At 36.6% G+C, this 14,876-nt stretch overlaps 1 protein-coding gene across 2 annotated transcripts; it reads left to right on the forward strand.

Moving 5' to 3' along the window:
- The first annotated feature begins 15 nt into the window (after positions 1-15).
- mylpfb (myosin light chain, phosphorylatable, fast skeletal muscle b) lies at positions 16-11,996 on the forward strand. 2 transcript variants are annotated; one of them, XM_089121957.1, is made up of 6 exons: positions 16-74; positions 9,341-9,436; positions 10,298-10,478; positions 10,829-10,907; positions 11,023-11,071; positions 11,695-11,996. In XM_089121957.1, exons 2-6 carry the CDS (start codon positions 9,401-9,403, stop codon positions 11,797-11,799), a joined length of 450 nt encoding a protein of 149 aa, XP_088978083.1. In that variant the 5' UTR covers positions 16-74; positions 9,341-9,400; the 3' UTR covers positions 11,800-11,996. The 2 variants fall into 2 exon arrangements, with proteins under 2 accessions (XP_088978083.1, XP_039541424.1); XM_039685490.2 differs by lacking the exon at positions 16-74 and adding an exon at positions 8,584-9,025.
- The last annotated feature ends 2,880 nt before the right edge of the window (positions 11,997-14,876 follow it).

A 14,876-nucleotide genomic window follows, 5' to 3' on the forward strand; every position in this document is an offset into this window, starting at 1 on the left:
ATGAACACTGTCGCCACCTGCTGCATCAGTCAAAGCAATGTTCCTTATGTGGTAAGGAATGTAGAGGGTGTAAGGTAAGAGTTTTATTCAAGGACAAACACTCTACTGCTTTATCCAGCTCGTTTAAAGTTAAATCAGCATCACATAACTCTGCAAACACCTAATCTATGTGGGGGATGAAATCTTTAACATGCTGAAAGAAGGAGTTGGCATCCTTAAAAGTAAAAGGCAGATGAATATAGACCATTTCACAAGATGTAAACAACACTGGTCCAGGAGCACTTCCTGTTTCAGTTTGTAACTGTTTCCTTTATTTCACATGTAAAGAAAACATATTAAAGATGTTTGTTTAACTTTTGATTCAGTTTTATATGTTCTGTTGGTTGTATTTTATCCCAGCTTTTATGTATTGTTAAAAAACTGAAACAGGAAGTGCTTCTGGACCAGTGTTGTTTACATCTTGTGAAATGGTCTACAAATTAGAGTAGAAAGAAACCATTTTCTTAGAAACAAATCAAGGCGGAATCTGTAATTACTTGCTCCTAAATCAATAATGTTTTGATTGAATTTCTCTCCTGCCTTCTCTTTTCTAAACCACAAAAATACGAAGTGCAAGTGCTCCTTTCTCTTTCTTCAATCCATTTAGCCCTGGATCTGATATAAGCCCCTTCAGCTTTTCTAAAATAGATTTCATCAAGTTTAGTTTGCAGAGTAAATAATGCCTGTTTATCATTGTCAGTAGGTGGTGTGTCTTATTGGAGTAAATGTTAATATCTTTAATAATGTTCCCCCTTGGGAGAACTACCACTCACATTAAATTTCCGGGTTCTGAACTGTTGCAGTTCCACTCTGGGTCTATGTGAGGGCGCTCACAGGCGGAGTACGGAGGTCTGTGGGGCACTACCCCTAAAAATCCACTTTTCTCAGGATATATTTTTTTGTTTAGTAATTTGAATGTTGTATTCGAAAGAAGATGCAAGGAAATCACTTATTACTGGGTGTTATATTTTTTAGAGTCACTTATTTGCTTTAAAAAGTGTTTTAAAATGTCAATGACTTCATACACTTTGTACGACCAGAGAGCAGCTTTACGGCAATCCTTCAGTCACTGGTGCTTCCGCACATAGGTGGACGAAAGACGCAGCGAAATTTCAAAATACTACTGTTATTGTGTCACGAAATGTAGTTTTAATAGTTTTTCAGATTGAAAATACACAAGACTGCACATTTTTTTGTATGACAAATATTAATTTAAACATTAGGCTACAAATCTACACAATTACTGGATGGGGTATTGACAGTGCCCTTCAGATACTGATTGAAGAGTCAGTTTTCAGTGTCTCCTTAAAGAACTGGATGAGAAAATAATCGATATTACAAAAAAAAATAAAACAGTGCAAATATTACAAAATGTGACATTAAAAAGTGTAAAAGTCATTAATCCTTATAGTGTGGTGTGAACAGGCCTTAAACACGCAAGAAGAGTACTGTAGCCGTTGTACTGTACTCCGCTACACAGAGCTCTGATTTAAGTCTGTCCGATTCTAAAGGGGGAAAAGGAGACGCAGATACCTACACAGGGGACGCGATGCAACCTCTTTGAGGCTCTTTTCGAGGATGCCTTGTCTATCAAACCCATTTTATGAATGAGCCACCTGGCTCTGGGGGACGAGGACGATGCTGGACTTCTTGACGGCTAAGACGGGCCCTTTGTAAATGTACAAAATCTGCTTCACCGTCGCTGTGCTGTCGTCATTGTGTAAAGCCCGCCCCAACGTTTCTGATTGGTGCCACGATTTCGATGGATTGTAAATGGGTTTGAATGAGCTCTTCGCCAGACTAACTTTTAGAGCAAATCTAAATTTGCCGGAAGTTGTCTGGGTTTTCCCAGGCTACCTGACTATGTCTTTCACTCAGAACTTTGTGATTTAAACTGAGCTCTGCAAACATAGTATATTTTGTTCCTATTATGGAAGTCAATAAGACCAGAACCTGTCTGGTTACTGATATTCTTCTAAATATCAGAAAATCGGCTGAATGGATTCGAAAATGGTAAAACCCAAGTGTTTAACTCTGGGGGAGTTGTAAAATGAGCCTATTTCCAAAAAAAAGTGGAGTATATAGATTTTGTTCCATTTCTGTAGTACTCAAAGCCTTTGGTGACAGCATTCAGCATCATAAGCGTCTCTCCACTCAGTGATTTATGTGTTAACTCACTTTTTATACAACTTAAATGTTCCTCAATTTATCAACAGTAGTAAGGGAAACATAAAATAAATGATGTTTAGTTACTTCATAAATTTGTTTATTTACCTTATTTACAGCGCATTTGTCTAATGTAAACAGTGTTGACAACATGTCTTTTTCATATTGAAATGTGCTCATCTGCAATACTTATACAATATTTTCCTTTCAGATGAAAACATAAATTTTAAATAAGCGTGTTTAAGATGTATAAGGTTATGTAAATCCACTTTAGAGACGTGACGTTGCGTGTGCTTACAGGATCGAGCCCCTGTTAGCTGGCCTCCTGGGATAGAAGAGTATCAGATGAGCACTCAAAAATCTGGGCGGAAGCAGTAGGCCATCCGGGAACTTCTCGCCTACTCTTTTAAGAATACTGATGTCTCGAACATACTGCTTCTTTCACATAGGCTTTCGCCTACTATATAGTGGGAAAGTAGGCATTTTCGAACGCACTACAGACGTACTTCTGAATCTCGCGAGAATTAGTACATCACCCAAGTAATTCTCACCTACTCTTTTATGATTCATACATACTTTTCGTTCGCCTACACCTTTTCCCATTATATACAGTAATAGGGAAGTATGTGGTTTCGAACGCAGCCCTGGGTGCCTCTCAATATCCCTCTTCGTCTCCTAACCGATTGAGCTCAGCCATCTTGAAGGCGAGGAGGCAAGGATAGAGGAGTGAGGAGGCTTCCAGAGGAGTTATGAGTGAGGATTCACAGGTGTATCCTTTGTGGAAATGTTTAATCGACTAAACGTGACACACATATTCTCCTATACTTTACCTTTGCAGTTTACATAAACTACACTCTCACATATCTCAACAGAGTATCTTGATTTATCATTACTTATCACTAATTTCTTAAATAACCAAGCTTCAACAACATAAGGGCAAATCCTTTGAGCGCAGCTGATGATGCTATGAAGTGACGCTCGAGTGATCAAGTATTCTAATGTATAAAAAAAACTTGAATTCGATTCTTCCGTCCTCATTTTCTTTCCTTGCAGCCTTCCCTCGCATCCTACAGGGGATGCACAAGTAAGAATTGAGAAGCACCCATGAATAGGGTTGGGTATCGTTTGAATTTGAACGATTCTGATTCCGATTCCGATTCCTTGTTTCGATTCCGGTTCCTAAAGATTCTCGATTCTGATTCTTTTAAGAGGCAGGGTCAAAAAAGTTTAGCTAACCTTGCTAACCAACGGCCTTTCTGAAGGAAATAATCCTTTCTGAAGGAAATACTCCTTCTGTAAAAATACTCCTTTTGTCACAAATTTTGCATTTTGCCGAGATTTCTTTATTTTTAGAAAAGTGAAGCCACACTTTGGATCGCCAACGTAAGGTACTCATGTTCGACTCGCGTGGTTATGCCAACACTTCCGGTAGACGCTTCTTCGTTGGTGTTGTTCAGCGGTTTCTTCTTCCGCTCGGCGGACTGTGAATATCGAAACTAGGAATCGAAATTTTAACTTTTGAACGATTCCGGGAAAAACGAAAAGTTAGTCTCGGTTCCAATCGATACTCGATTCTCGATACCCAACCCTACCCATGAAACAAGAACATGAAACAAAACCAAAACAATATTGAATTTGATTGGGCTCCCGTCCTAAATCACCAGTGTGACCATTAACTTACATGAGTGTTGTTAAATCATTGAAATAGTAATTTAAAATTCCAGAGGATTCTTGAAGTAAATATTTTACATCTAAGAAGCTTGGCTGACAAAAAAGTTGATATATTTGCCCTATATTTAGCTCAGGGGAGTGGGAGTGAAGAGAGTTTGTGCTTAAAGAGCAGGGGACAGCAGCCATGAGTGAAAGAGTGAGTGTAGCCTATGTGTCTGTGTGGTCCTGATAAACCATACATTGTGTGGACAAAATGGAGACTGCTTATAAATCACATTACATGTTTTATCGAAAATTTTTAATTGCATAATGTTTTCTGTAAGGGTTGTGTTTAAGGGGTAGGGATAGAGTTAGGGGATAGAATGCAGTTTACTCACTAAAAAATATTCATGTCTATGGAAAGTCTCAGAAAACCAATGTGTGTGGAAGGCCATATGAGAATTTGTTGGAGAGAAAGCATTTGGGCTAGAGTAATATATTTTATACGCTTCACATTTCTTCTGAACAGTGTGTGTGAAAATCGGGGGATGGCGAGCTAATTCTGTCTGCAGCTGTCACTTTTTACACTACACCTTCTCGTAGTGTCACTTAAACTCTGTCTGAATTGTTGAACTACAGTGCAGTCAGTGCCAAGGTAATATTTTTAATTGCTCTTCCCATTTGGCAAAATCTTCAAATTGTAAAATAGGCCTACATTACAAGAAATATTACCCCAAGATAATTACAGACACCAAGAATATGAGTTTGGTCGACAGGAAATTCACTTTCAAATTAAATGTGTAGCTTTAATGCACTGCAAAGTGCAGTGGACAGACATCTAGTTAAATGGATGTTTTATATTGCCAAACATTTTGGGACGCCTGCTTTTACATGCATTTGAACTTTAATGACCCAATCTTAATCCATAGGGTAAATATGGAGTTTTAACATCTTCAACTCTTCTGGGAAGACCTTCCACAAGGTTTAGGAGTGTGTTTATGGGAACTTTTGACCATTCTTCTACAAGTGCATTTGTGAGGGCCGGCACCTTTGTTGGATGAAAAGGCCTGGCTCGCAGTCTCTGCTCTAATTCATCCCAAAGGTATTCTATCGGGTTGAGGTCTGGATTGTGTGAAAGCCAGTCAAGTTCCTCCACACCAAACTCGCTCAATATCTTTAGGGACCTTGCTTTGTTCACTGCTGTTCCCACAAAACTAAACTGTTCCCACAAAGTTGGGAGCATGAAATTGTACAAAATGTATTGGTATGCTGAAGCATTAAGATTTCCTTTCACTAGACCTAAGGGGCCAAGCCCAACCCCCTTCACCAAACTTTATATTTGGCACAATGCAGTCAGGCAATTACCGTTCTCCTGGCAACTGCCAGACCCAGACTCATCCATCGGATTGCCAGACAGAAGCGTGATTTGTCACTACAGAGATCATGTCTCCACTGCTCTAGAGTCCAGTGGCAGCGTGCTTTACACCACTGCATCCAATGTTTTGCATTGCACTTGGTGATGTAAGACTTGGATGCAGTTGCTCGGCCATGGAAATTAAGCTCTCTGCACACTGTTCCTGAGCTAATTGTAGTGAGGAATTTTCACGAATGGACTTACTACACAGGTGGGAACCTATCATGGTACCACACTTGAATTCACTGAGCTCCTGAGAGCGACTTATTATTTCACAAATGTTTGTAGAAGCAGTCTGAATGCCTAGGTGCTTGATTTAATGCAACTGTGGCCATGGAAGTGATTGCAATTCCTGAACCTGACCTGAATTCAATGATTTATGGCTCGTTTCCACTGAGCGGTACGGTACGGTACAGTACAGAATGGTTCGGGTCGGTAAACCATGAACCTTGCGTTTCCACCGCCAACAGTACCCTTACATGATAGGCATGGTGTTTAGCAGAAAGAAGCGGTCTACGTCATTTTCGCGCGAAGAAAGCGATAGTAAACAACAATGGATGACATACAGCAGATCTTGTTCTTGCTTCTCGGCATGTTTGTCACAAGAAACAAGCGCTGGCATTAGGCGTTTCTCATACAAGCAGCCTACACAAAGTCCGACTCAGCCAGAATGACTCCAGAGGATGCAAGTCCAGTAATTTTGCTAATGGAACAATGCGTTCTTGAACGTGCCACTCAGGTTGCTCTGCTACTCCGGTTATCTCTGTACATTTTAGGCAACAATAAAACGAAATATGCTATAAAACACCGCTTTATTTCGATTTCATTTAAATACATTTTAAACATTATAAGCACACAAATGTGGTTCAGGCAATGCATAGCCTATTGATTATATTCACTGCATGTAACGTTATACAGTATATATTTATAACAAACCTAAATATAAAACACAACCCTGCCTCTTTTTGTTTAAATTAAAAAAATATTAAACATATTCCAGGCAATGTGTAGGCTAATGTATTGCATATTGCATTGGTACAAATGTTGCAATAAACAACATTACAGATGATCTTGTAATAAAATAAAAAATGACAAAACTATCTCTTTTTGTTAAATTTTAGTTTTATCAATAATAGCCATTATAAAAGTATAAGTAAAAGGTATAAAAAGCTATACAGTAAAGCTTTAATAACATAAAGCAAACAATTCAATCAAATATACAAATTCAGCGCTCAAATATATGAAAATTCACTTCGCCTTCTGCTAAAACTATTGGCCAGGGAACGAATTATAGATTCACGAGACCATAGATCGCCTGTTAGGTCTTTACAAGATGAATTTTATCTTTAACAACTAACGTCAGACTCAGCGGCAAACATCAGAATGACTAGCCGAGGAAAGGCTAGGCGGTGTGCAACGAGCGCCGAGCACCCGGTCCGGTGATTACTTGGAATGGATCTCAGTCAAATTATCATAAATCTATAAATAAACCACAGATTTGAGCTTTAAAAACTGCATTCTCGCATGAAAAACTCTTAAAACTACATTTCGTGACTCAATAACAGTATTATATTTCAACTGTATATTAAAAAGTGGCGCTTAATTCTTATGCTTGTAGCATGTGCAAGTGAGGATACTCTGTCAACCAATCACCATACTGCAGTGAGTCTAGCTCCACCTTTTAGTACCCTTTCACTGTGCTAGGTACCCCAACGGAAGGGTACCCCAAAAGTGCTATGGTACGGTTTGGCTTTTTGGTACCATTCACAACTTTTGACAGTGGAAACGCAAATGAGTACCATACCGAACTGTACCGTACCGCTCAGTGGAAACGAGCCATTATTAGAGTCTCAATACTTTTGCCAATATAGTGTATATTTTGGACAATATTGTGCTGTAATCTCAAAATACTGAATAATGGTAGAACAAAGAAAAAAACACATTCATTACTATAATTTAAATATAATCTAATATAATCACCAAGGCTGCATTTAATTGATGAACTGATTTCGGTACAAACGACAGAGTCATAAGTCGACGTGTTCAGACCTTTATTGTGAAATAGTGATGCAGATGAAAAATCATGAAAGAAAACATCAGTTTGTTTTCATGCCATGAGTTCAAAAGATAACAATTCTATTTTTGAGAATAAAAAATAAAATAAAAAAATATGAAGAAAAAATTATTTATAACTCTTATGTCTTTTATGTGTTTGTTAAAGGTTGAATTTATGTCAAATACTGCCATATAGCACACACCACTTCTGAATAGTATGTCTACTTCATAAATTGTATAACAATATGGAAATAAAAAGCCATATATAGAAATGTGTGTGTCCCTATATTGTCACCAATGATGCCTGAATCAAAATTCCTCAAAATCTTACTAAAAGCTAATACTTTGAGATATCAACCTAAAATTTCTTAAATTTTCTTAAAGTTTTATAGTTGATAATTTTTATAAAAACATACATTTTATATATTTTTTTTACATTTATATTTTTACATTTTAATAAACTTCAACTTTCTTTTATTTATATATATTATGTATACATAAATATTATTTTATATATATATTATGTTCCCTGCAGAGACAGAGTATCAGTTTCCACAACCTTGTATTTCAATACATGCATTCAGTGTTGGGCCCATGATAAATGTCTGCTATGGATTGCATATATGGTGTGAAGAAGGAGGGCTGCAGAATGCTGTTTTGGACTATCCTGGAGGTCTATAAGCTCCTCGACACAGAGCCCCTTCTATTCAGACATTTATTCATAAAATACGCACCACACATCCAATGTACATAGTACAGCACCTTTTTCATTTTCCAGAATCAATATGTTGTTAGTTAGCTACTATAAGTAAATCTTTAGATAATTTACTGTTTTCTAATCTTAAAATCATATTTACATTTAGTGAAATACAAACGAATGGAAGATAGAAAAAAACATAAACATTAAACTATCATATGTTGCTAAAATGTTTATTTTAAAGAATGAATGGGGTATAAGCAGTTGTGTCATTATTTTTATATGTAGAAAGGATGCCTTTTTACTGGACACAAGAAAGTGAACATAATGCATAAGTGGATATTAGTTAATTGGGGAATATGGTTCAATAGTAAAGTTATACATGGAAATGCAACCAAACAAGCTCTTACAAATATTGAAATCCCCCAAAATGCTTATTTACTATGATAGTATTAATAGATGTCTCTAATTAGATGAACCAATATTGACAGATTTCTTATTGTTAAAAAAGAAAAGAAAAAAAAAGACCATTGACTGGCAATGGTATGTCATACATAAAAATGATATGCATGGGTTGTTTTAAAATTCGTACTTCCAGAAAAGATATACTAAGGCTTACATTAATCTACAAATTAATTCTCAACAGAGACAGATGAGAAAAAACGTAGCTCTTCAGTTAAGGCAGCAACAATCTCCTTACCCTTGCCATATTTGCTCACAAGGTAAACCAAACTATTGCCAAAATTACTGGACTGAATTCACCTCATTCCAAGGCGTGCAAATCCTATTTTGGAACAGGAATGAAAAGTGACACCAAAGCACTTCATACACCTCCTGTCTTGTACTTTCACCAGCACTCACTTTCCTAAACCTGATGTTGAGGCTAAAGTTAGCACACCCAGGCCAGTATATAAGACCCCAAAAGGAACTACGACCCTGTCAGTCACATCAGTGTGGTGTATACTTCTCCTCTTTTGACCAACGGAAAAAAAAATTGAGAGATGGTGAGTGTTTTTAAAAAGACTTTAGACAAAAAATATATATATTTTTTATATATATATATTTAAAATATATATAAAATAATTGAGTTGCCATTAAGTGCACTTAACAACTTTACAAAACATCCTTCCTTGACACCCTCGAAAATATAGAGCCCTATTATCACTGGAAATATACATTTGAATTTGCAACATGAAAAATAACTTTTCATTAGGTGATTACCAGAATATGTATACGATGACAGAAGTCGTAACTGTGGAAATGGAGCAGCACATCATTCAAGTATGTTTTTCACTCCATGGATATGTGTTTCTCTTTAGGCACCCAAGAAGGCCAAGAGGAGGCAGCAGGCAGAGGGCGGCAGCTCTAATGTATTCTCCATGTTTGAGCAGAGCCAGATCCAGGAATACAAGGAGGTAGAGTGCTCATTCTTCAGTAATTTGACTTTTTTTTTTTCTTAAATCTCTGCTAAACCTAAAATTAGATAAATTATACATAAATTCCTTTATCATAAATGTTTTTCCTAAAATATTGTCAATTCAAAGTTATACATTTTGTCAGCACAACACAGAAACAAAGTCAGGGGGAAGTTTTAACGTCAGTCAAATGAATAAATCAGATGATGTCAGCGATTAAGGGCATGTTAGACATTTGAAAATCTTATATTGCAAATGTCTATGTTAACTACTAACTCAGCAAGAAGTAGATTTTGGAAAAATAACTGTAGAATTAGTTTTATGTTCAATAACCAATTAGCAAAAAACAATAGCTGTTTTAAGTAGTAAGGAGCAGTGGTAGGGAGATTAGTTGCTGGCCAGTGCAACCAATGGCCACCTTATATATCCACTAAGTCTTGTTGTACATTCTGTGACCTTTTAACAACTTAGACAAGTGGGCAGCAGCTGCCAAGATACTTCTTGATCTCAGATGTCATCTCCAGTTTCAACTATGTTCAGTAGAATGACATCAAGACCTGATGCCAGAAGGGGAAATGTATTTCACAAGTACAAAATCAATCCTTTCTTCTGTGAAAACATCTTGTGTATCTTTGGGGACATATGATGCAATTAATAGAAACTTCAATTAAAATTCATACCCTTTGAAAAGTTTAATTAAAACACAGGAACACTAAAATTATTGTTTGTAGTTACTAATAATCCTCAATGGCATATTACATAGATCCAGTCCCCACCCCATAAACATGACTGATGTTTTCTGCTTGGTTAAAAAGTTAAATGAACTTGCATAAACTGTCTTACCTTCTCTAAAACAAACAGGCCTTCACAATCATCGACCAGAACAGGGATGGCATCATCAGCAAGGACGATCTGAGAGATGTGCTGGCCTCCATGGGTCAGCTAAATGTGAAAAATGAGGAGCTGGAAGCCATGGTCAAGGAAGCCAGCGGCCCCATCAATTTCACCGTCTTCCTCACCATGTTTGGTGAGAAGCTAAAGGGTGAGTTGTTTAAATTTTCTCTGACTTAGTTCATTCTTGTAATCACAATTAATATGTATTGTTCATATTAAGAATTCATATTTGTAACTTTCACTTCAGCACATAACTTTTACCTGCCAGATACATTTACATGCATTTGGCAGACACTTTAATTCAAAGTTACTTACAGTGCTTTAAAGGTAAACATTATCAGTACATGTATATCCTAGTAATCAAACCCATGACCTTGCAGTTGCCAGCACCATGCTCTACTGACTTACAAATAATGGTTATGAAAATGAATAAAATATAGTTATCTCAACAAGTATTCACATCAAGTATTTGCAACATTTATTCAACTCTTCATTAAGGTGCTGACCCTGAGGATGTTATCGTGAGTGCTTTCAAAGTTCTGGATCCAGAGGCTACTGGCACCATCAAGAAGGAATTGTAAGTGTCCTGACTCATTGTTGTTTACACTAAAGAATGCTGAACTCTCATTAAGCCCTTACAACTATGGTGAAGATTCATTTTCAAGAATATAACATTTGTTTTATTTCTATAGCCTTGAGGAACTCCTGACTACCCAGTGCGACAGATTTACCGCAGAAGAGGTTAGTTGGATTTTAATTAATGGCGTTTGCTAAAGCAAGAACCATAATTACTGTTTGGGCTATGGCAGGAATTCAAATATGGCTTGCCAACGCGTTCTCAACCTAGGGCGTCATATAGTGACACTTTTGAAATTTCGTCTAAATCCAACACACGGCACCCTTTAGCGTCAATATAACATGCACAGAACTTTGTTCAGTTATGGTAGGTTTAAATCTGGGGTAGGTTTAGGGTTACACCACTGGGAGGCGCCTTCTGGCCCATATATATATCTGCGTCTCATATTGACGCTAAAGGGTGGAGGAGAAATGTGGGATTAAACAAGTAAAAAAATATTCCTTAGCCAAACATTTATACTATCGCCAGGTACTATAAAGACTAACATCAATAATATCTGTAAAGCTATTATAAAACAATTTGTTTTGTGATAAGCACTATACATTGAAGGTAGAACACAAGCCATATTTAGAGACTTAGGGATTACTTTTTCAGTTGGGCCAGCAAGTAAGCACCCAAAACAATGTAGTCATTGCCTAACAATGCATTAAAACATTTTTTAACTGTTAACATGCTGCCTTTTTTCCCCCTTGACAAATTATTTAAGATCTTGGTTCTCTTCTTCTAGATGACAAACCTTTGGGCTGCCTTCCCTCCAGATGTGGCTGGAAACGTAGACTACAAGAACATCTGCTACGTCATAACACACGGAGAGGAGAAAGAGGAAGAGTAACTCAATCCACCATCAAAAATCAACCATCTCTCTACCTCCCCATTACAACACCATTGTTACATATTCAGTATCCCCATGGTCCATCTGTCCTCTCACAGAAACACTTGTATAAATTGGAGGTCTTTTGGCATTTGGGCTTTCTGAATGTGAGTTACATGTAGCTGATGTGATTATTTTCAATAAAATAATCTAAATAATCTGCCTGCCATGGTGTTTCCCTTCATAAATGTATAGGAAAAGGATACATTTATAAAGAGATGGTGCATGTAATAGAGCACCACAATCTCTCTCAATGTTTCCCGTTTGTTTTCTTGGAGAGACAGAAAAAGTAGGGAGGAAAAACACTGAACACTAATAGAAAAAAGAGGAAGACAGAGTAGGACGAGGAAAAGAAACAAAAGAAAACATCTTTATTTCTACTTTTTGTCTCAAAGTCTTCTTTTTGCTTTCTTCTCTATTTATTTTCTTTACATGTCTTTGTCCTCAAATCCACTTGTAACCTAAAAGTAACACAAATAAAAGCACATAAATCTTTCTTATATCTTGTGTCTGTTCTTGTCAGGTTCATGCACCTACAGTAGAACCAGTTGAAATTTTACCGTACTAGAGAAAATTATGAATGACAGACAAAATATTATTTGGTTTTTAAGTGTTAATTCACTTTTAATGCATTATATGGTTATAAAGTTAGATGAAACTGTGCTTTTGACATTTTGTTTTCGATATTGCTTTGCGCTAGCCTGGTTCAACCAGACTCTAGTACATTTCATTTGTACACAAGCCGTTTCTCAATACCAAATACGCAAAGTTCTTCTGCAAATGGAACAGAGCGTACTTGACCGTACAAACCAGTGTATGATTAACACAGGAACAGACAGGACAGAGAGTAAGGTAATAAATAAATAAATAAATAAATAAATAAATAATAATAATAAAAATGTAAAAAATTAAATGTGGAAGCAAAGTCCTCAAAAGAGAGAATTTTACATGTACTGTCCAATAAGTCCATTACAGACCATATTCCTTTATCAAGCCAAAGAGGGAAGACTATGGATTTATTTTTAAACAACACATATCTGCAATTCCAAATAGGGGTATTGTGAGGAGTAAAGTTGTGTTGACAGGGAGCTTTTTTAGATCAAAGTCACATCGAAGAAGGAAATCAATGCCTACTACTTTCATAAAATTTTTTACTGCGAACATGAAACCAAAATTGTTTTTCATGAATAAGAAAAGATCTTAACCAGTTTATTTTAATAGTACCGTTAATGCACTCAATGTCAATAGCCTTAAGTCCACCTTCTTCATATTCTTTAACTAGTACCTTTCTTAATATAGTGGGTTTTCTTATTCCAGATATAATTGAATATAGCTTGGTCTATGGCTTTTATAGCATTTTTAGGAAGCGATAAGGAGTAGGCTGGGTAGATGCATTCCGTTTTTTGTGAGAAAAATTCTGCCAATAATAGAGATAGGCTATCTCTTTGAGACCAGGAATTTAAGTATAATTTGCATTTATCTAAATCTCCAAGTTGTATCCAGTATCTGACAGAAGCCAGAAATCTAATCTAGATTTAACCGAACCATCCGGTTTGAACCAAGTAAAGGTTTTATTTATTTTTTATTTATTTGTTTTATTTGAGCTGTAACCATTCAGCTCAAAAGGAGAGGGCCGAAGCAACAGAGCTTATTAGCGCCCCCCCCCCCCCCCCCCCCAAATTTCATACAAGACAATTTCACATTTCACAATCATTCAAGGGAACAAAGTGCAAAACAACAACAAAAAGACAACAAATATCTGGTCCTGATTAAACAACAAAGCGACAACAAGAATCTGGTCATGGTAAAAGTACCCCTACTGACAAAACATTTCTTCGTCTCTATACTTAGCAAAGATCTTTTGTTTATATTTGTATTTAAAAAGATTAATATTTGAACTTCTTTTTATAACTATCTCCAAATTATTCCATAATTGTACCCCCTTGACTGTAAGGCTAAAACTTTTCAAAGTTGTACAATGTTTCTGCGTCCTAAAGTTTAATTCATCACGTAATTCATAACAACCAGTACGTTCATGGAACCTTTTTTGTATTTGGCTTGGTAATAATTTGTGCCTTGCTTTGAATAACATCTGTACTGATTGGAACTCAACAATGTCATAAAACTTCATGATCTTAGATTTTAAAAATAGTGGGTTTGTGTGGGCCAAAAACCCCACTTTATGGATTAAGCGAATAACTCTTTTTTGCAACATTACTATTGGTCTTAGTGTGCTTTTATAAGTGTTTCCCCATATCATAGAACAATAATATAAATAAGGCAAGATCAAAGAATTATATAACGTATGCAGTGCTTTAATATTTAAAATGTGCTTTACTTTTGCAATTACAGAAATACTTCTTGATATTCCTGTAATTGCAAAAGTAAAGCACATTTTAACTATGAGGGTTTGACTATGAGGGTTAAGTGTGCGCCATACATCTCTTAGTTGAAACAAATGACAAAACTTAAATAAAATAGCCAGGGTTGTATTGGTGCCCCTGATATCTTGAAGGAGTTCTGTCAAGCCACTCATCAATCACCATATTAAAATCTCCTCCAAACATGACATTTTCTTTTTGATATCTTTGGCTAGTTCTTTAACAGCAGCGGTTATTTCAGAAAATAAATTTTTGTTTTGGTAATTGTTATTATATCCATATATATTTCCCAATATCAGGAAGTGATTATCGACTTCAAAAACACAAGTTATCTGTCACAGTCCTCCGTCTGCACCAGTCTGTCTTGTCTTCAGCACTACACTTCCCATGATCCTCTCGTCTGCACACCTGAACTCACTCCCTCATCAGCCTCCCGTTCAGCGTCCTGTTCATCTGTTTCACCTGTTTTCACCCCATTATGTTTGATTCTTCTGTGTATAGTTCCCTCAGTTTTACTCTGTCTTTGTCGGTCGTTGTCTCTGGAAGTTTATTGTGAACCCGTGTGGTGCCCGTGTTCCTGTCTGCCTGCCTGCCTGCCTGCCTGCCTGTAGTGATGGGCAGATCGAGGCTTTGTGAAGCAATGAAACAGTTAAAGCA

This window comes from Pimephales promelas, chromosome 17 (genome assembly GCF_988280905.1).
Source record: "Pimephales promelas chromosome 17, fPimPro1.hap1.1, whole genome shotgun sequence".
In the NCBI taxonomy this organism is placed as follows: domain Eukaryota; kingdom Metazoa; phylum Chordata; class Actinopteri; order Cypriniformes; family Leuciscidae; genus Pimephales; species Pimephales promelas.

Bases quoted from the DNA above. Each gene is read 5' to 3' on its own strand.
- mylpfb (XM_039685490.2), top strand. The intron at 10,479-10,828 runs GTGAGTTGTTTA...CTCTTCATTAAG, and splicing joins GTTTGGTGAGAAGCTAAAGG to GTGCTGACCCTGAGGATGTT. The intron at 10,908-11,022 runs GTAAGTGTCCTG...TTATTTCTATAG, and splicing joins GGCACCATCAAGAAGGAATT to CCTTGAGGAACTCCTGACTA.